This window comes from Chiloscyllium punctatum, chromosome X, assembly GCF_047496795.1.
Source record: "Chiloscyllium punctatum isolate Juve2018m chromosome X, sChiPun1.3, whole genome shotgun sequence".
Classification (NCBI taxonomy): Eukaryota; Metazoa; Chordata; class Chondrichthyes; order Orectolobiformes; family Hemiscylliidae; genus Chiloscyllium; species Chiloscyllium punctatum.
In genome coordinates this window covers 20,237,650-20,259,423 of record NC_092791.1, presented here as the reverse complement: position 1 = coordinate 20,259,423, position 21,774 = coordinate 20,237,650, and the positions used below count along the sequence as shown (strand labels likewise).

At 43.9% G+C, this 21,774-nt stretch overlaps 1 protein-coding gene across 6 annotated transcripts in view; it reads right to left on the bottom strand.

Annotated features, from left to right (window-relative positions):
• LOC140471274 (bromodomain adjacent to zinc finger domain protein 2A-like) overlaps positions 1-21,774 on the bottom strand; it is a 129,528-nt gene that overhangs the window by 91,255 nt on the left and 16,499 nt on the right. Inside the window, exons 1-2 of one of the 6 annotated variants that reach the window (XM_072567239.1) lie at positions 20,731-20,938; positions 13,441-13,629 (exon numbers count right to left, since the gene is read on the bottom strand). The exons of 4 other annotated variants lie outside the window; for them this stretch is intronic. In XM_072567239.1, the coding sequence (XP_072423340.1) occupies positions 13,441-13,629; positions 20,731-20,923 (382 nt within the window). In that variant the 5' untranslated portion in view covers positions 20,924-20,938. Of the gene's footprint in view, positions 1-13,440; positions 13,630-20,730; positions 20,939-21,774 lie in introns of those variants that run through there. One more of the 6 variants, XM_072567240.1, reaches the window with a different exon arrangement.

Genomic DNA, 21,774 nt, shown 5'->3' with positions numbered 1-21,774 from the left:
GAACAAAACTCTTAGCCCTTTCAAATAATGAAAAGTCTTATAACATTTCTCCTTATGCCAGGCGAGGATTACTATAATTCTTGGATGCCTTGCCCAAATGGCCATTTTTCATGTTTGATCTATTTGAATATGAAATGCATTATAGCTGAGCCCAGCTTTGTCTTCAGCTGAATTCCACACAATCAATCAACAGCAATTTGGAGTACATACCACAGTTGGTTTTCTTCTCCCTAATCCTGAGATCGAAAAACAAATTGTAGCAACTCAATGATGTACTACCTAAGTTGGGTCAACACAGTCAATATGAAAGGTCAAAGAGAGGTTCACCTGGTCTGTGGTGCATTTACCCACTGAGCTAATAACTTAACAATGAAGCAGACTTTCATTCACCCAATTTTCCTGTGACAGAAAACATGTTACTGAACTTACACCAGTAGATATATTTGAACAGTGCAGTAACTCCAGATCTCCTTAGTGAATGGTCCTAACTGTTCAACACAACATACTCATTTGGTTCAGGAGTAAGGTCACTGGACTTGAAATATTTCTCTGTCCACAGATGCTGTCAGATCTGCGGAGTCTCTCCAGCACTTTCTATTCTTATTATTCCCATTTGGTTTCTTACATCAATACTTGCTATTTAACCCTTCAAGTCTCTGTCTCAGAAAGATTCACTGCCGAGACCATTCAGAGTCAAACGTGAGTATTTAAGTGAATTTGCTTATTTTCTGACTTATGAAAACCTATTTCTTCATTCTTTCCTCTCCCAAACTCATCAATTTCATAAGGTTACAGTTCCTTAGGAGTTTTGTTGTGAGCTGAACAGTTGCTTAAATAGCCATCCTTCATGCTTGAGCCTAGACTGGTGTCTTGAAGGCTATCTAATTGTAGACTGTATTACAGCATTACAAATTGTCATTGTAACTGGCCACAAGCAACATTCTCCCCCCTTCCCCCCAAAACCCAGAGACGCTGAAGACAATTCCACCAATAAGTTCATCTGGGCTCAACTAATCCAGAACAGACTAGGCAATAGAATATGGGCCTTTCTGGTTATGTGGCTCAGTTGCACACTTGGCAGTGCACCAACTCACTGAGGTATCAGCGGGAGCAAAATATTTCCTTCTTCCCACCTTCTCCAAAAGTTTTCAAGCTCCGATAAAACTATTCCTTTTCAGCTCAGAAATGGTGGGGCAGCAACTGAGGAGGGGGCTGAAGTCTTCAAATCCAAGAAATCAAAACCAAACTAGCTAATGAATTCCCACTCAAATGAATGGAAATTCCTGCAATCCTTTCTGATAAAAGAATAAATGACTGAAGTCTGTCTTTCCTCTAAAAGGCTGTGTTGAGGCAAAAAGCCAAAATAGTTTCCATTTAATTATGCACTTCTTTTCAAAAAAACACTTTAAATATTAATTCTTCTTTCCCAGATAGGGCTAGACTGTCAGGAAAAGTCAATTCAAGGACAGTAGGGAATGCCAGCCCAGCTTCCAAATTTATAAATCTCTTTGACAGGGGAAACTGCATTTGTAGAAGGACTGTACTGTAATCCACACAATAAACAAACCAGTTAAAAATATCCAATATAATTAATGTGCCCCTCTCCAGCCAGTGGAACCATATTAGATGGTTATTACACAAGACTAAAACGAGACATAAGATAGGGCGGGGGAGGTGCACACAATGAAGTGAACAACAGCACTGGGCCTGTAAGCAGAAGATGTCACAACAATAATGGAGGAAAGCAAAGAGCATCTGATGATTTGTCACATTTGCATCAATAAAGTTTGATTCAAATCTTCACTTTATACTGCTTATGGAGGAAGTGGGGGGTTGGGGTGAGGGAATACTGGGAGATGAGGACTTGAAAGAAAGATTTACATCATTTAGCCTTTCTTTCCGAGCCATATTTCAGAAGCGTGTTGTTATACACTCTACAGATTAATTTTCCACTTTGACAAAAACAATTCCTGGAACTTTAAAAAATCATAAAGAAACTAAGTCCTGATTAAAGATTGTTCAGCTCGTTGTCTGTTGATTAGGAATACAATACAGTGGGATTTACTGAAACGCAGCTGAAGCAAAAAGAATGACAGATAATCTATTTGATTTTGCTCCGAGACTAAGAATCATGGTTCGTGTTTCACTGCAGCCATGATCATTCAAGGATAAAAACAGCAAGAGAGGAAATGAGTGGATCCCAACAAGCTGAGGTGTCCTCTGGGTCCTAAAACCTGTCAGATCAAGTCACCACACACACACACAAACTGCTCAGATAACAGAAACCACACACTGCTGTGAGCATTCCATACTGCATTTTTCTTAAAACAGGTTTAATCTTGATTCAGCAAAACTCCAAATACTTCAACTGGTACTACTAACAAAAAAAAGAATGCAGCTGGAACAGAGACAAAAACTATGCATTTTCGTCCCTTTATAATATGTATTTATCAATTTAGATTTATTTTCTGTATATTCTGTTCCAGCAATGGCTGCCTTCTTACAATCTGTTCTGTTCGCTTGGTTCAAGGGAGAATGCTGGATTGAGAACAGAACCAGGAATAGACCTTCATGGACGTCTACATCGACAACCAGGATTTATAAAGCACCATTCACATAGTACAATATTTCAAGTTACTTCACAGAAGCATTATCAGGCAAAAATTGACACCAGGCAACATTAGGATTTATTGTTAGGGAGGGAAATCTTAAGGTAGGGTCTTAAAATAGGAGAGAGGGAGGGAGGTTTAAGGAAGGAATTCCAGAGCTGGGGGCCCAGATCACTGATAGCACCGTGATTAAAATCATGGATACACCAGAGGCCAGAACTGGAGAAAAGCAGAGATCTCAGAGGATTGTGGGAGAAGGGCCACAGAGGAGTTTGAAAATCACAATGTGAATTTTAAGATCAAAAGGACAAGACAAGGAGCTAAGTAGGTCAGCAAGAACAGGGGTTCTAAAGCTTGGCGTACAAAGATCCTAATACTGCAGACAAGTGGGTACCACTGTTTTGTGAAGGGTCTCACAAAGTATGGGAAATTATCTGCAGATATAAAGCAGATGTTCATATTCCTTCCCCAAATGTCTTGTCAAGTTTAATTTAGATAAACGTGAGGTCCAATTTGGTAGGATAAATCAGGGTAGGACTTATACTCTTAATGGTAAGGTCCTGGGGAGTGTTGCCAAACAAAGAGACCTTGGAGTGCAGGTTCATAGCTCCTTGAAAATGGAGTTGTAGGTAGACAGGATAATGAAGGAGGTGTTTGGTATGCTCGCCTTTATTGGTCAGTACATTGAGTATAGGAGTTGGGAGGTCATGTTGTGGTTGTATAAGACGTTGGTTAGGCCACTTTTAGAATGCTGCATTCAATTCTAGTCTCCCTGCTACAGGAAAGGTGTTGTGAAAGTTGAAAGGATTCAGAAAAGATTTGCAAGAATGTTGCCGGGGTTGGAGGGTTTGAGCTATAGGGAGAGGCGGAATATACTGGAGCTATTTTCCCTGGAACGGAGGAGGATGAGTGGTTTTAGAAATTTATAAAATCATGAGGGGCATGGATAGGTGAATAGTCAAGGTCTTTTTCCCCAAGGTAGGGGAGTCCAAAACTAGAGGTCTGAGATTTAAAGTGACGGGGGAAAGATTTAAAGGGACCTAAGGGGCAACGTTTTCATGCAGAGAGTGCTCAGTGTATGGAATGAGCAGCCACAGGAAGTGGTGGAGGTGGGTACAATTACAACATTTAAAAGGCATTTAGATGGGTACGTGAATAGGAAGTGTTTAGAAGGACATGGGCCAAATGCTGGCAAATGGGACTAGATTAATCTAGAATATCTGGTCTGCGTGGATGAGTTGGACCGAGGGGTCTGTTTCCGTGACTAACCCAAATTTAGAATGACATTTTTTGAATGGCTCAATTGTGAGATGGACTGCCTGATATCCATTTGAACCATGCCCACCAGGAAGATCTTGGCATTACAGTGGTGGGGGAGGGGCCTATGTCTGAATATTCCTGGAAGTTCCCCACCTGGAGTTTCCAAAACACAACACCCCTTAAATTACATAGAAGATGGGAAGTGGAGGAGCCACTATGTTCGCTGTTTGTTTAGATTACTGATGTGTCTGACTGTGGGTAGATTCATCCCACTTGCTGAAGACAGCCCTGAGATGACTCAGAATGTGACACATCCCAAAACGGTTGATAATTAAGAGCACTACAGCACGACAAGCTGCATCACACCTACCACATACAAATCCAGTAATCCTGTCGGCACTTCCACTTAAAAATGCCCTCGAGAATACCTGTCAAAACTCAAACACTCAGACTCGGGGTAATGAAATCAGAATCAAGGCTCTGAACCTTGGCTGCTTTTTTTTTTAATCCTTTCCTTCCCCAGCCATGTTAAAGTGAAGCCAGGTTCAGCGTCTGCTGTGATTCTTCCAGCTTCATTGTATACAGACTAGTGACTGAACCCGGAACCTTCCTGCTCACTAAGGATTTGGCCCAAGCATAGATGGATTTTTTTTTTCCCCTTTTTATTCAAGTTGATTTTTGTCAAAAACAAAATCAGATTTCTGGCTGTGGTGACATCATGCTAACCTTCAACTGAACTTGTGAATGAATGGAACTGGTGAAGAATCGTGCAGCAGCTCACACCATCACTCTCTATAACAGAGTGATTAATTATGGCTGTTACTACTGGATTTTTGCCAAAACCGTAGACAGCAAGAGAAGCAATTTAGATTGAACATGTGTCTTATAAATTATAGGTGCTGGAAACAGATTCTTTAACATGCTGGAGACAGTTAATACTTTAAACAAGTCCTGCCATTAGCAACTTGATAGCTTATGTGAAAAATCCTGAATGTTCTCAAGTCAGGGTAGCACCATTAGCCTCAGCACCCTTGGAGCAGAAAAAGCAGGCCTAACTTTCCACTTCCAGGGACACTGAGGCCACGTGTAGTGTCGGCCTATCATAGAAACACAGGAAATAGGAGCAGGAGTAGGCCATTCGGCCCTCTGAGCCTGCTCTACCATTCAATATGATCACGGCTGATCATCCAATTCAATCCCCTGTTCCCACTTTCTCCCCCATACTCTTTGCTCCATTTAGCCCTAAGAACTATACCCGACTCATTCTTGGAAACATTCAATGTTTTATCCTCAACCACTTTCTTTGGCAGAGAATTCCACAGGCTCACCACTCTCTGGGTGAAGACCATTCTCTTCATTTCAGTCCTGAATGGCCTACCCTAGATCCTTAAACTATGACCCCTGGTACTGGACTCCCTGCTCATCAGGGACATAGTTCCTGCGTTTACCCTCTCTAGTCCTGTTAGAATTTTATAGGTCTCTTTGAGATACCCCCTCATTCTCCTAAACTCCAGTGAATATGATCCTAACCAATCCAGTAAGTCTTGCCATCCCAGGAATCAATCTGGTAAACCTTTGCTGTACTCCCTCCATAGCCAAAACATCCTTCCTCAGATAAGGAGACCCAAACTGCACACAATATTTCACGTATGGTCTCATAAAAGTCCTGTACAGTTGCAGCAAGTCATCCTTGCTCCTGTACTAGAACCCTCTCCCTATGAAGGCCAACATATCATTTGCCTTCCTCGCTGCCTGCTCTACCTGCATGCTTACCTTCAGTGACTGGTGTACATGGACACCCAGGTCTCGTTGCACCTCTCCCTTTCCCAATCTATCACCATTCAGAGAATAATCTGCCATCCTGTTTTTGCTACCAAAATGGATAACGTCACATTTATCCACATTATTCTGCCATGTTATTTGCCCACTCACTCAACTTGTCCAAATTATACTGAAGTCCAAATCTCTGCATCCTCCTCACAGTTCACCCTCTCACCTAGTTTTGTGTCATCTACAAACGTGGAGATATTACATTTAGTTCTCTCATCTAATCATAAAGATATTTTGTAAAATGCTAGGGTCGAAGCACTGTGCAACCCCACTAGTCACTGCTTGTCACTTGGAAATAGACCTGTTTGTTCCTACTCTTTGTTTCCTGTCTGCTAACCAGTTCTCTATCTCCGTCAGTACACCACCTCCAATCCCATGCGCTCTAATTTTACTTACTAATCTCATATGTGGTACTTTATCAAGAGCCTTCTGAAAGTCCAAGTAAATCACATCCATTGGCTCTCCCTTATCAACTCTACTAGTTACATCTCATAAATTGCAGTAGATTTGTCAAGCGTGATTTCCCTTTTGTAAATCCATGCTGACTCTGTCTGATCCTGTCACTGTTTCCAAGTGCTCTGCTATTAAATCATTTTCTCCACTACCAATGACAGGCCAACTGGTCTATAATTCCATGTTTTCTCTCTATGTCCTTATTTAAATAGTGGGGTTGCATTAGCTACCCTCCAAGCCATAGGAACGGTTTCAAGATTCTATAGATTCTGAAAGATGCATCCACTATTTCTAGGGTCACCTCCGTAAATACTCTGGGATATATAGATTATTGGGCCCTGGGGATTTATTGGCCTTCAATCCAATCAATTTCTCTGGCATTATTTCCTTTCTGATACTGATTTTGTTCTATTCCTCCCCCTCACTAGACCCTTGTTCTCCATCATTTTTGGGATGTTATTTGAGAAGGCAGAACCAAAGTATATATTTAATTGGACTGCCATCTCTTTGTTCCCCATTACAACTTTCCTGGTTTCTGATTGTAAGAGTCGAGAGTGTGGTGCTAGAAAAGCACAGCGGGTCAGGCAGCATCCGAGGAACAGGAAAATCGATGTTTCAGGCAAAAGCCCTTCATCAGGAATGAGGCTGAGAGCATTGGGGGTGAAGAGATAAATGGGAGGGGAGTGGGGCTGGGGGGGGAAGGTAGCTGAGAGTGCAATAGGTGGATGGAGGTTGGGGTAATGGTGATATGTTGGAGAGGAGGGTGGAGTTGATAGGTGGGAAGGAAGGTAGGACAAATCACAAGGGCGGTGCCAATCATGAGATAAGGTGGGGGAGGGGAAATGAGGGGACTGATGAAACCTACGTTAATCACGTGTGGTTGGAGGGTCCCAAGGCGAAAGATGAGGTATCTTTCCTCCAGGCATCAGGTGGTTGGGGTTTGGCGATGGAGGCGGCCCAGAACCTGCACATCCTTAGTGGAGCGGGAGGGGGGGGGTTAAAGTGTTCGGCCACGGGGCTGCTTTGTGCGTGTGTCTTGGAGAAGCAGAATGTTCTATGAAGTATTCTGCAAATAGGCATCCTGTCTCCCCAATGTAGAGGAGACCGCAACAGTAAATGACATAGAAGAGACCTACATTTATCTTCACTAAACTTGATCTCTTCACATACCTATACATATATAGGTATATGTATCACCTTTCCAATTGTGGACAACTGCTCTTATGTGACTCAACTAATCCCCTGATAAACCTGGTGGATTAGCCAGTCTTTTGGTCTTTGAGGTTTTCAGACTTCTACGTTAAAACTGTTTGTAACTTGGAGATATAATAATGTTGACACAATCCTCGGACCTCTCTTTCCATTGAACAGGGACTGCCTCCTTTTGAGGTATTTCATCCAGACAATATATTTCCCTCACCACCAACCCTCTCACTTTCTTCCTTCCTCCACTGCCAAATGGCTCTGTTCCAGCAATGACAGTCTTCCTCCATCATTCATGTCTTCACCAGCATCCATACAACAATAACAGCAGCTCACTGTTTACTTGTGCAGTCCCACTCTGTCTGGTTCCACAAACCTTCCAGGCCATCTCAGCTTTAGCACCCAATGAAACCGACTGAGCATACAGCTTGCAGCACTGTTGGAAAACCCCCACCTGCAACAAAACTGTCTCTCAAAATTGATTTGGTGTTCTACATTAGTCATAAGATCCTGCCTGTTTCAAATACATATATGGGATACCCAGGGGAAGGCCTTTGGATATATGGTATCTGGCAGTAAATACTTGAGAGTAATAAATATTGATTTAAAAAGACCACCATGATCTGCAAAAGTCTTTGGGACGTCTGTACCTATGTGTGAACATTTCTTGGGGTACATATGGCATTCAATAACGAGTTTTGAGAAGATTTGTAGCTCAGGTTGAGGTTCTGGATGTAGCTGGAACCTTCCAGCTCAGCAAGCAAACCTACAGCCAGAACATTCAATAGCTTCGCAATAGCTGAATCCATTGCTATTGATACAACAAACTACAGAAAGAACACATGCAACAGCAACGATTATTCGAGGAAATTAATATATTGGGAAAAGGTGAGAGCAGAATGAACCACTTTGCTGTGATGTTCAATGGTATTACTGACACTAAAACCTCCACAATCAATATCCTGAGGGTTACCAGAAACTGAACTGAACTGGCCATATAACTGTTGTGGCTCCATAAGTAGGTCACAAGCTGAGATCTCAGCAGTGAGTAACTCCCCTCCTGACTCTCAGCTTGTTCACCAACTACAAGACACAAGTCAGGAGTGCGATGGAATACTCCTCACTTGCCTGAATGGGTGCAGCCTCAATACCACTCAAGAAGCTTGATGCCATCTAGGACAAAGCAGTCCAGTTGACTGGAACCACATCCACCACCTTCAAAATTCATTCTCTTCACCACTGAGACACAGTACCATCTGCAGCAACTCACCAAGATTCCTTCAACAGCACCTTTCAAACTTGCAACCCCAACCACCTAAGAGGACAAGGGCAGCAGATACATGGGAACACCACCAATTGCAAGTGTGTGCGAGCAAACCTGGAACTACATTTCCATTCCTTCAATGTCACTGGGTCAAAATCCTGGAATTCCCTCCATAACAACAGTGTGAGTGTCCCTGCACCACACAGACTGCAGCCAGGCAACGAGGTGGCTCAATAACATCCTCTCAAAAGCAGTTAGGAATGGACAATAAATGCTGGCCTAACTAATGACACCCACATCCGGTGAACAAAAAAAAAATTCTAATTGAAGTTTTCAAAATTACGGATGACTTTTGGCAATCTTTTCCATGATAGGATTCAAACATTAAACAGAAGTTAAATAAGGAAGTTGGGGTAAGAGCTAAAATCAAGAGGAACTACTTTCACCCAAAGGGCAAGAGATGCGAGTACGTAGCAGGCAAGGCCATTGAAACAGACAGTACAAATAGATTTATGAGGCAACTGGGCAGGTTTTTATGCGGAGAAATACAGTTAAGGGTTATGGTGAAAAGGATGTTAGGTGGGGTTGGTTGTGAAAAAGGAACAGATCCTATCTAATGCTTGTTCAATTTCTCAAATGCTTTTATGGTATTACATAGCAAAACTAAAATAATCCTACTCTTTCCTCAGATCATTTGTAACCACAATAGTCCTAAAACTGAACTTCAGCCAGGATAGAAAGAAACTACAGGCCACAGCACGAAGAACAGAAAGCATTGAAACTTTTACCTGAGGAAAAGAAACTGGAGAATTTCAGCTTGATATTACATGACATGAAATGTAATATCAGTGAGAGATTATGGTGCCCTATATTGTGCAGAAGATTAATTGCCAAGTAAACATAGTTAATATTGCATTGACATTTGCTATATTTTTGAGCTCCAAAGACCATGGTACAGTCACCTGATAAAACTGGCATCTCCTCTTGAAAACCTTTGAGTTTTGGATGGGAGGTAAAAGGTTTATAATGCCGCACAATTGAAAGAAACGCACTTTCATATCTCATTGGATCACGGCTGTACAGTTTAAATACAATGACTTTTTAAAATACTAACTTTGTTAAAACATTTTAACTCATTCTTCCCAATGGAATAACTGGGTGAATTTATTGGTACAGTATTTGGACAATGAAAACAGAGTTGTCGGATCAATCCCAGGCAGGTTAGGTGACTGGAGGGGGTTCCACAATTGGCAACCAGGTTCCTAGGACACAGATGAGGAACAATCAACATGTATCCAAGGACAGGATTATGTTTGGTTCGTATTAGACTGCTGCGTGTTGCAATTTAGAAAAAAAATTCACCATGAACACATCTTAATGTTGATACCACAGTTCGGACTCCTTTCATCATTTTTGGGTAAAAAACTTGATGGAATTTCGGCAGGCTGCCCACACCTCCTATGAGCTGAAATTCATTTTTATTTACTGCTGCACAGTGCAGATCTAATGACTCATCACGATTGTGATGAACTGCCTTCTGGAGAGGGTGTTGTATGCCCATTATGAAATTTGTATAATGGATGGCTACAGATCGAACTGCTGTTCAAATGCACAATTAAAAGGAAAAGAAAAGTACAGGAAAAATATTACAGAACACATTACCAGTTTAAGACAAGTGTGGAAACATTCTGCAAGATGTTCGGCTATCCGCCAGTACTTTGAATGCTGCTTTCAGTTTTATTTGCCATGGATCATTTTCTTCAGATGAATTAGATCAACCTTATCTCATTCTATGGGATGAGATGTCACACAGGGGTCCATACTCTCTATATACCCAGAGATTAAGAACGTGGGACTGACTTGCATTCATGTTAAAAGGCCACCAATATGAAACACTATCTCTGTTTATCTCTGCATAAGCACAGCCTGACCTGCTTCATATCTTTTGTTTTGCTTTCAGATTTCTGGTGTCAGCAGTGTTTTTTGCTCTTGCATTTATATAAGGCGCGTGCAACACTGGATATCCCAAAGTGACACCTAAGTATTTTCTGGAACTGTAATCACTGAAGTTCGACAGAATCTGCACACAGCAATCTGCACACAGCAAGCTCTCACAAACAACAATGATCAGACCATCTATTTTAGTAAACCGAGTTGAGGAGGGAGAAATATTGGCTGAGGACATTGGGGAAACTCTCCTACTCTTCAAATAGTGCAATGGCATCTTTTACATTCCCATTCGGGCAGATTAGACTCTGGTCCAAAAGATAGCACCTCCAACAGTGCAGCACTCCCTCAGTACTGTACTGGATATTATGTTCAAATCTCCGAAGTGGGACTTTATGCCCAACCTTCTAAATCAGGGGTCAAATTTCATGAACCAGCGCTGACATGCTTTGAACACTTCGTTGGTCTCTAATACAGACCTATAAACTAGCAGCCTGACCTGGGACACGTATCCCTTTACTTTCCTTGAAAACCATTCTTTGAAGAAGTGAAACAACTGAATGTCAATAATCTTTACACCTTGGTGGAGACTGGAATACAAGCCGACAACAGTTGTATTTGTTTTGCTGAACTTCAACCTCATTCTACATGGCGGCTTGCCACGCTAATCAAACTCTCAGTTCTTAGAAAAGCCTGGAATGGCTGCACAATGAAAACAACATTGCTAGTAACTAACTTAATTCATGGGCTGCTTCATAATTTCTAAATTGTAACTTCAGAACGAACACAAACACACACACACACACACACACCATTCAGAGAGCTGATGACACTGAGCAGTGTGACAACACAATATGTTCGTAAGATGTTTGATCCATTTCTGACACGACCCCATCTCCTTCCCCTTCCTTCGGCTCCCATTAACCACCCAACCACAAGAGACCTAACCATGTCAGTGTTTACAAGGAAATATGCAAAGCATGGGGCAGGTATTTCCCCAAAGAGAACCTATCTGGGGGAGCCTGTATAAGAGGTTAGCAAGGCAGCGTGACATAGTATATGATAGAAACCCACGAGACAAAATAATTTGAAGTTTATAAGTTAACAGTCCAGAAGATGACATCAAGTATTGATCAGGAGGACATGCCATTACATGTCATAGTCACAGAGTCATAGAGACGTACAGCATGGAAACAGACCCTTCAGTCCAACTCGTCCACACCGACCAGATATCCCAACCTAATCTAGTCCCATTTGCCAGCATTTGGCCCATATCCCTCTCTACCCTTCCTATTCATATACACATCTAAATGCTGTAATGGTACCAGCTTCCACCACTTCCTCTGGCAGCTCATTCTATACACACACCACCCTCTGTGTGAAAAAGTTACCCCTCAACACCCTTTTCTATCTTTCCCCTCTCACCCTAAACCTATGCCCTCTAGTTCTTGTCTCCCCCACCCCAGGAAAGAGACTTTGTCTATTTATCCTATCCATGCCCCTCATGATTTTACAAATCTCTATAAGGTCACCCCTCAGCCTCTCCCCCTCGCTCAAACCCTCCGACACTGGCGTGTGAAATCATTTGACCCAAGACTTCATCAACAGTGTCTATGCTGTGGAGGCCAAAACAAAAATCAGCTGTAAAGTTTCATTTCTTAATGATGTCAGATCAGTTGGCCAATTGGAAATGTTTCATCGTTAACAAATTCTAACACTTCCCTTTCCGAAATGGATGGCACACCAGATCCACCCTTCCCAAGTATATGGCCAGGTTTGACCAGCCCCTTCAGTACACATCTCCATATTCAGGTTGGCACAACCAATCGACATTAAGTTAACTCAGAAACTTTCAGCATCTCAGCATTTGGAGGCAACACAAACTAAATGAAATTCACCAAAGCAAATAGTTACTCAAAGCCTGAATTTGGTTAGTTCACCATAGGACCACAGATCATAAGATGTATGAGCAGAAATAAGTCATTCAGCACATGGAATCCAGTCAATCTGATCATGGCGAGGCTAATAACCCTCAAATCCAATTCCCTGCCTTCTCTCCTTCATTCCCTAATTCATTAAAAATCTACGTATCGCCACATTGAATATACATTAATCCCCAGCCTCAACAACCCTCTGTGGTAAAGAAGTCCACAAATTCACTACTCTCTGAGAAGCAACTCTTTCCCATCTCTGTTCTAACTTGGTGACCCCTTACTCAAAGATTATACCCTCTGGTCCCAGACACTCCCACAAGGGGAAACAGCCATTCTGCATCTCCCCTGTCAAGCCCCCGAAGAATCTTGTGTGTTTCAATAAAGGTGATCTCTCACTCTTCTAAACTCCAATGAGTACAGGCCCAACTTACTCAACCCCTCCTCATTAAAAAACCCTCCATTATTGGGATCAACTCTGTGAACTTTCCCTGAACTGCCTGCAGTTTTCTGCAGACTTTCTCCATTTAAATAACATTCAGCTCCTCTGTTCTTCCTGCCAAAGTGCATAACCTCCTATTTCCCGACATTATACTCCATTGGCCACGTTTTTGCCCACTGACTCAACCTGCCTATATCCCTTTACAGACTCGTATCATCCTTACCAGTTGCCTTCCCACCTATTTTTGTGTCATGTGCAAACTTGGCTATCATATATTCACTTTCCTTATCCAAGTCATTAGTATATACTCTGATTAATTGTGGCCCCAGCACTGTTTATCCCCAATTTATGCTGCACTACCCCGTCGTCAGTTTATGCTGCGTTCCCCCATTGGGGGAATCCTCAGCTTGCAATATTATTCTTCTCATCACTTCACTTCACCCTCCAGCGTTCACACAGCTCGGACTCTCAACCCCGCTCCCCTTCCGTCTAGGTCCATACCCTTTGCTAATTTGTTCTTCATTGCTGCTGCAGGCTCGACGGCTACTGCTGCTTTAATCCTGGAATCAAATCTTGCTGCACTTTGCAGGCAGGCAAAGCTGCCTTTGCATGTCGTTGGTGAAACACTCATCTGTTTGCTTAGACCTTGCCTCTGAAGGTCTGCTGGCGGAGAACCTTGTTGCTGGAAATCTGAAATGAAAGCAGAAAGTGTAGGAAATATTCAGCAGGTCCTGCAGCATTTGAGATACCAGGGAGAACCTTCCTGCTTTTTGTTGAAAACATAAAGATTGCCCACCAATGATTTTAGGAAGCCATGTTAAGGTATGCAGAGAGAAAAGCAGAACTCAGGTTTTGAGTCAAATATAACTGAAGTTCTGAAGACTCCCACTTAACTCAAATTGTTAAATCTATTTTTCTTTCCACAAAATGTTGCCAGACCTGCTGAGCACTTTCTGGATTAGTGGTGCTGGAAGAGCACAGCAGTTCAGGCAGCATCCAACGAGCAGCGAAATCAACGTTTCGGGCAAAAGCCCTTCATCAGGAATAAAGGCAGTGAGCCTGAAGCGTGGAGACATAAGCTAGAGGAGGGTGGGGGTGGGGGTGAGAGTAGCATAGAGTACGATGGGTGAGTGGGGGAGGGGATGAAGGTGATAGGTCAGGGAGGGGAGGGTGGAGTGGATAGGTGGAAAAGGAGCTAGGCAGGTAGGACAAGTCCGGACAAGCCAAGGGGACAGTGCTGAACTGGAAGTTTGAAACTAGAATGAGGTGGGGAAAGGGGAAAATGAGGAAGCTGTTGAAGTCCACATTGATGCCCTGAGGTTGCCGCTGAGCACTTTCAGAGTGTTCTGTTTTTTTTTATTACTTGCAGGCTCTCCATCACAGAGACCAAAAATATATCAATTCAACTCGCCAAAAACCTAATGTTCGTTGGTGATTCCACCATCTGCATTTCTGATCTCATCCTTCCTCCAGCCCATGAAGAATGAGATGAGCCCATGTACTTTGCCCTTCCTCAAGGTCAACAGCAATAAGGCCAACAAGTTTCATTGAGATGACTCCACCTAGTGTTGTTGCAGCCCTCTTGACATTGAACCATTCTCCCCTCTTTTACTATCAAAATGTACCAACCCACCAGCCCTGGGCATCTGCCACATTTTAGACTCATGCCACTGACAAGTTTTATCACAAGTCCAGTCTTGCAATGAATATTTGTTGATGAATATAACCTGTCTTCCCCCTCAGCAACCTTCCGAGACTGCAAGGTTTGGTGCGATATTCACAGATTCAGCTTGGTGTCTGACTGAGGCGTGATAGTGGCTGACTGCGGAAAGGAAGATAGTGACAGGAGCAGAAAATTCTCAGCCTTCTCAGGACAACATGACACACTGCCTACCATGCAGTACAAATGTAAGCACCATCAGCTCTTTTCAGAATGTGTCCTTGTGGATCTGAATCACATCTGGCCTCAGCACACACACCTTCGGTTCCCCCAACTCCTTCAGGAGAACCACAACTTCTTTGATCCAGCATGCCAAGGCTAGAGTGAAAATGCTGGACCCTTCAAGGCTAATGTTAATGATGGGACCTGTAAAACCTCTGCAACAAAGTGCTGCCTCCCCCAATATATCAGAGACAGACCGGTTGACATGCAACAAAAATTTGATATTCCTGGAGTCTTTGCTTGGCCTGAAGGTGGGCAATACCTTAACCCATCGTTTCTTGTAAAGAAGTCAGATGGGGTTTTTGACTTGTCACCCCATTTCTTGATGTTGGATGCTACAGTCAGCCACCACCTTCACTCATGCCAGATGCTGACTCAACTGTACACAAGATTGCCAAATGGAAATACATCTTTGAGACACATCTATCCAATGCCTTGTGTCTGATTCCATGAGCACAATTTTCCTTGAAGCACTGTGGAGTGATTGCATCCTATACATTCGATTCCCAAAAGCCATGCCTGGAATTGCAAGTGCCATTGAGGAATTAATATCCTGTGTGCCAGGTGATCTTATAATGGAAGGCCCTGTCATCAAGATCTGTGTTGGTAACATTCCTGAAGACTATCTTCATAATTGGCAAAATGGAATAAATGCAGTGTCACAATATGACTTGTCTGACACAGTAATCTGAGTGTAATCTGTCCTAGGATGACAACTATTCTGGGATGCATTTGGTCACAGCACACCTTACTAGCTAGCCACTGCATGGCAACCCCCTCTACCTGCTCTCCACTGGCACTTTCTGGCATGAAATCTTTCATCAGAGCCTATAAGATGCTTTCAAGGGTCATTCCTCAATGTACTTTTACCACTGTCTGTTTGGACCCTGTTACTGATGGTTGCCAGTCCAGTGAAAGGATTAAATGGACACATAATCTCTGCAGAAGCTTCAAATTGGCACAATCTGCTCTTTTATCCTTTACTCTTCCTGACCCTGATGCTCAATTCTGAGTTGACACAGACTGTTGTTAAGAAACATAGATAACAGGGTAGATGCAATTCCAAGCCTGGCAAAGGACTCAAAAACACCTGCTTTTTCCAGCGGCACAGTCATCAAATCAAAAAAGAGAAAGCAAAGTTCTGCAGGTGCTGGAGATCAGAAATGAAAACAATACGTTATGGAGAACCTCAGCAATTCTGGTAGCACCTGTGGTGGCAGAAACAAAGTTAATGCTTTGAGTCCAATATGATTTTTTTGGTCATCATATCATTTGCTTGCCTCATTGAATTGGAACTCTAGCCATTGCAGCTTCAGTCCAGATGTGGTACCGTTCAAGCATCATCCCTGTGTCCTCATAGATAGCCAACCTTGTGTGTATGTCTCTGAGGAACTGTGCTGGGGTGAGTCACTGCCACTGTCATTCTTTCAGTCATTACCACGCCTCTGTCAGACATATTTGGACCCGGAGAGACCAAAACACAGTAGAGGACAGTATTTTATTACGGGGTCCAAGAGTGATCGTACAGAGCAACGGCTGCTGCCAGATACTGGCTAAGCCCCACCAGGGTCATCCAGGGGGGTCCAAAATGAAGATGTTGGCAAGACGTTATGTCTGGTGGCCAGGACTGAGTACAGGCATAGCCGCATTGGTGGGGCAGTGCCCAGAGTGCCAACAAGGACAAAAATTACCACCAGCAGCTCCCCCACAGATAAACCCTGGAATGGCCAGATAAACCCTGGACTCGGTTACACGTTAACTTTGCAGATCCTTTCATGGGCTCAATGTTCTTAATCACTGTGGACGCCCAGTCAAATCAGCTGGACATGCATAAGAATTCATTCAGTCTACACAGAGATGACAATGTAAAACCTGCGTGCATCTTTTGCAATACACAGACTGCCAGAAACGTTGGTCACAGATAATGGGCCGTCGTTTACCAGTAGGGAATATGAGAATTTCCTAAAGTTGAATGGCAGACTAGAACAGCTCCATAGCATCCAACATCCAATGGTCTAGTAGAAAGAGTAGTCCAAACTTTGAAAGCAGGCTTAAAGAACAGACTACAGCCTTCTCAAGATACCAAACTGTCCCAGTTTCTACTTGATTTTAGGACCACCCCTCACGAATTTACAAGGATAGCTCCAGCAGAGTTGCTAATGGGGAAAAGACTCCGCACCAGGTTAAACTTGATCTTTCCGGACCTGGATGAGGGTGATGAAGCAGCATCAGGAATGCCCGTACTGGACACAAGACTCTGCTAAGCAAGAGAGACAGTTTGATACAGGGGACAAAGTCTGGTGTTGGGAATGGCACATGGACCATATGAAAGCTGCAATCTCACAAACAGTGCAGAAGCAAAACGTGCCCAGCTTCTTGACTGCTTTATTGACTGTTCTGGAAGCTGTGGGTTCGCCCTGTCTGTGAAATCTTGAAGATACCTCAGAATCTGAGATGGACACGGCGGATATTGATGCCTTTGTCACCTGAAGAGGAGAATGAATTTCTTCCAAGACACTCCGGGTACAAGAGGCAAGCTACTGTGCATTACACATTGCCTATTTCTGAGGCAGAGTCGGAGGAACCCGACCTGGCGCTAAAGTGCCCCAGGAGGAGCTACAATTAACAGAACCAGCCTATGTCCTCGGACCTAGAGGGGGAGGGATACAGTGATTGCAATGAGGTCAGCCAGGTGGACCTCCTTCAATATGAGTTCCCTGATTGTGGCTGTTAATCTGGTCCAATCAAGGAGCCCTGGCTGACAGATAGAAACAGGAGTCTAAGAGGTTCAGCTCACTCGGAGATCTGCCTCTGAGGAAGATAGTTTAGAGTCAAGGACTCTCCACATGTAAATAAAGGGAGACTTGGTGATGGGATACTGGCTTCTTGGGAGTTATTTCGATGTTTCGCTATCCAATCTGGATATTCCCTCATGCATCACACACATCTGTTGCAAAGTGCCACCCTTCAAAGAAGCTCACCAACATCTGGGATGTCAACCACTACCTCTGGGCTGCTACCATCACATGGGGATTGTTCACTCATTGTTCAGCACAACGAGCACTTTGCCCCTTCAGAGAACACACTATCGTACAGATCATTTTCAGGAAGGCCTTATCACTTACTTCAACCTGTGACTGGTCACCCAATGTATCATCGGCTCCAATTGGTTACCCATAAATATTTCTGTGTGATTGACATTACTGTGTTCACTCACTGCGTCACAGCCAGCTGCTATTGAATTGGTTACAGCTGGCTGCCATATTTGACGCTGCGCCTCTACTGAATGAGTCACAGCTAGTTCTTACACGATGTCGATGCCTCCATTGAATGGGTTACAGCTAACTGTCATAACTGATGTAAATGCCTCCGCTGAATGAGTTACAGCTGTCTGCCATTAAAATGGGTTACAGCTATCTGCCATACTTCACATAAGTGCCTCCACTGAATGGGTTACATTGAGCTGCTATAGTTGATGTAAATGCTGACACAGCTGCCTGCTATTGAATGGGTCACAGGTCACTGCCGTACCTGCTCTGCTCTCCAGACCATCTTTGTAAATCCCCCGGTCCTCAAGTGGCCCTGGAGAAGTAGTTGACGTTTCATTTGCTGATGATGTTATAAAGCAAAGTGACAACTCATTTTGACTATAAAAGATTAAGGTCACTGCCACTTACACTGGTACCAATGCACCACACAACACCTTGAGTGATGCTGTCCTCCAGATGTGCATTGGGCTTCATTCACTCGATGGTCCCCTATCTACCATATAGACTGATCCTGCCCCGGTTTGTCAGCCCTGTTCAGCGGTGAACTGCTTCAGGAAAGCCACATTACCACTAAACTTAGGAGACTGAAGAAGCCGAAAGGAATCCAGTAGCAAAGAAAGTAATGCAGGAACATATCTTCCAGTTCTTACACCACAAACCACATGGAGGTTCTATCTATTACCAATGCACATTCCTTTTCTGTGAAAGAATTGTAGACACTGAGAGGACAGTCACTAATGTATAAATTCCCCTATTCAATAGCAGGGTTATTGTGACTTAACATTGACAGTTGATTGACCTGACAGAGTCAAGTCAGAAATCCAAGGTTCCCCCTAGGACGATAGCCAACACTCACTTCAATTGATATCGGCGATCTGATCTACTTCCACGCTGTTATGTTGTGTCATAGGCCTGCCAGTGCTACTTGGTTGTCTTTGTCGATAATAGCTGGTGTGATATTCACAGGTTCATCAGTTCCCAGCCGCATAGCACAGCATAATGAATCAAGAGATCTGAATGTTTCAAGGTCCCTTTCTTTTGCACTGGCTCTGCAATCGACTTCATTTCTGGCTATCAGTCATGATAAACTCTCCCCGCCTGCCTAGCCCATTCCTGCAGAGCTATCTATACCTTCTACCGCTGTAACACTGTCAACCGAGGTCAACCAAACTCCACAACCTAAGATGGGTCCCCTGTTCCTGTTCCAAACATGGACTTCTGAACTGGCCCCACTTTGCAGACACCAGCATGAGCTTCAAAGACATAGGGTGGAACCTTACAGGGATCTGAGCAAAGTCAGCTATGGCCGAATTTGTGGCAGAATCTAGTGAGAAGTCTGGCGAGGCCTATTTCGATTTTAGGAGCAACTTGCAGCATCTTTTATGAATTTGCCAAAGAAGCAAGTTGAGTTTCCCTCTGGGCAGTGGAGAGTTGCTACTTAAGGAGGATTATAGTTTGTTAAACACTTTATCAATGCTACAGCTCACCTCATTAAATATTCAGCTTCCTGTCTTCCCAAACTCACTAAACAACTAGATGCCAAGAATTCTCACCATAGAAATCCGAGTGGGTACCTGGTGAATTCAGCTCACTGCTTGCTCCAAACAACTTCCATGTTGGACACGAGGTACCAACATCTCAGGACACGCTCCATGGTCACCAGCTACAGACACCCCACATCCACAGACATTGGCATCCAATATGTGCCAGCCTGCAAGAACCCTCATGGCACATCTCCGATTCCCTTACAGGACACTTCTGCTCATCAATGCCCCACCTCAGGCTGTACTGGTAACTCTCACAGTAATGCTGCAGTAAGGACACTGTGTGCTCAGCGACACACCAGGCTATATCTCCAGCCTGTTCACTAGCTGTCATAGCACTCACTTACTCGGAGTCAACCTGGATACTCACAGGATCCCTTCCCTTTACTACCTTTGTGTACTTTTCCACCTCAGCCATAGATACCAGGCTCACAGTATTGCAATACAGCCGAGCTATTTAGCACAGCCACAAAGCCAGGAAACATGTCCTGGCTGTCAGCAGTCCTCAGTCCAGTCCAGGGGGATAGCTCTCGCTCACGTGTCCCAGCATAGTAAGTTAAGGGCAGTCTTTGATACCAGTCCAGGGAATTGGACACATTTCGTTAGGTGCTTGGGGTGGTCAGTCAGCATGCTCTCCACATAAAGGGCAAGGAGCTGAATGTCAGCCAGCCAGCCACCTGTCTTGACTCTCTGCTCTATTGTGGGTTGGTTTCTTCCTGGAATTAAAGGGAGATTAAAGTGGGTGGCACAGCTGTTATTTTTAGTGTAAGTGGGGAGGTGACCCAAGCAAGTGAGTAGGCAGCACCGAGGACAGCGCCGAGGGTGAGTGGTGTCGGGATGGATGGCAGCAAGTGTAGAAAGATGTTTCAGGCAGTGGTGAGCAAGAGTCTTGGTGGGAGGTGGGTACAGTAGCAGAGGTAGAGTGAATGAGACATGCGAGAGAAGATAGCGGCACTTACCCTGGCGGGTTTGAGAATAATATTGACCTTCTTCCTACATTGTTGTGCATTCTTGCAGACACTGAGACTGCACTGACCTGGATGGCAACTTTGGAGCAGGTTGGCATGGTCTGGTGTTGTGCCCTCCTGGGGGATGAGGACCTCTCGCCTGTTCACCACCCCTTCTACCAGGACATCTAGGTTGATGCCCACATCTCCAGTGCATATATGAGAAACCATGCAGGGTGGTCTGGACTGACGGTGCCTGTCCGGTGGGCCACATGGACACATTGTTCTTTGCAGATGATGCTGGCGTCAGAAAAGCCAGTCAACTCTGAGATACCCTGGCAGCGGCAAGCTGTTCTGGGAATGGTATGTGGGGCTAGAAGCAAACATGAGAAACACCATAGGGGCAGTTAATGGGGTGTGTTTGGTAAGTTACAGTGAGTAATCTCGCGAGACCTCGTGGTGAAAAACACTCCAAAAAAAAAACCGGATGTAGTTCTCAGAAAAGACTCAGTCCACAATCTTTATCAGAAAAGACTCAGTCCACAATCTTTATTGCCTCACTGAATCTTGTCATCCCCAGCCCAGGCACATGATGCATTTATCTGAGCAGTGTCATGTGCAAGCAAGATCACAAATAGGAGAACAGAGCAAATGAATGCACGGCTGGGGGAGGGGAATGGTGTAGGAGGGAGGGAGGGACTTAGATTCTTGAGGGAATGGCCCAGATGTGGGGAGAGCGAGACCGGTACAAGCTGATGGGCTTCTGCCCAGCAAAACTGGGACCAATATTGTCAGGGTAGTCGCCAGTACTGTGGGCGAGGATTTAAACGAGAGTGGCAGGGGGATGGGAAACCTGAGCAGGGAGACAAGAGTGAGGGAAACAAAGGCAGAAATGAAAGATAGAAAAGCAGAAAGCAAAAGCAGAAGGCAAAAGTGGAAACAAGGACCAGCAGCAAATCAGGCGAGAGTACAGAAAGAATGGATAAAAATGTCAAAAAGACAAGTTTAAAAGGTACTATATCTGAATGTATGGAGCAGAATATAAGAAGCATGGCTAGTAAGTTTGCAGATGACACCAAAATAGCTGGTGTAGTGGACAGGGAAGATTATCTCAGAGTACAGAGCTGGTGTAT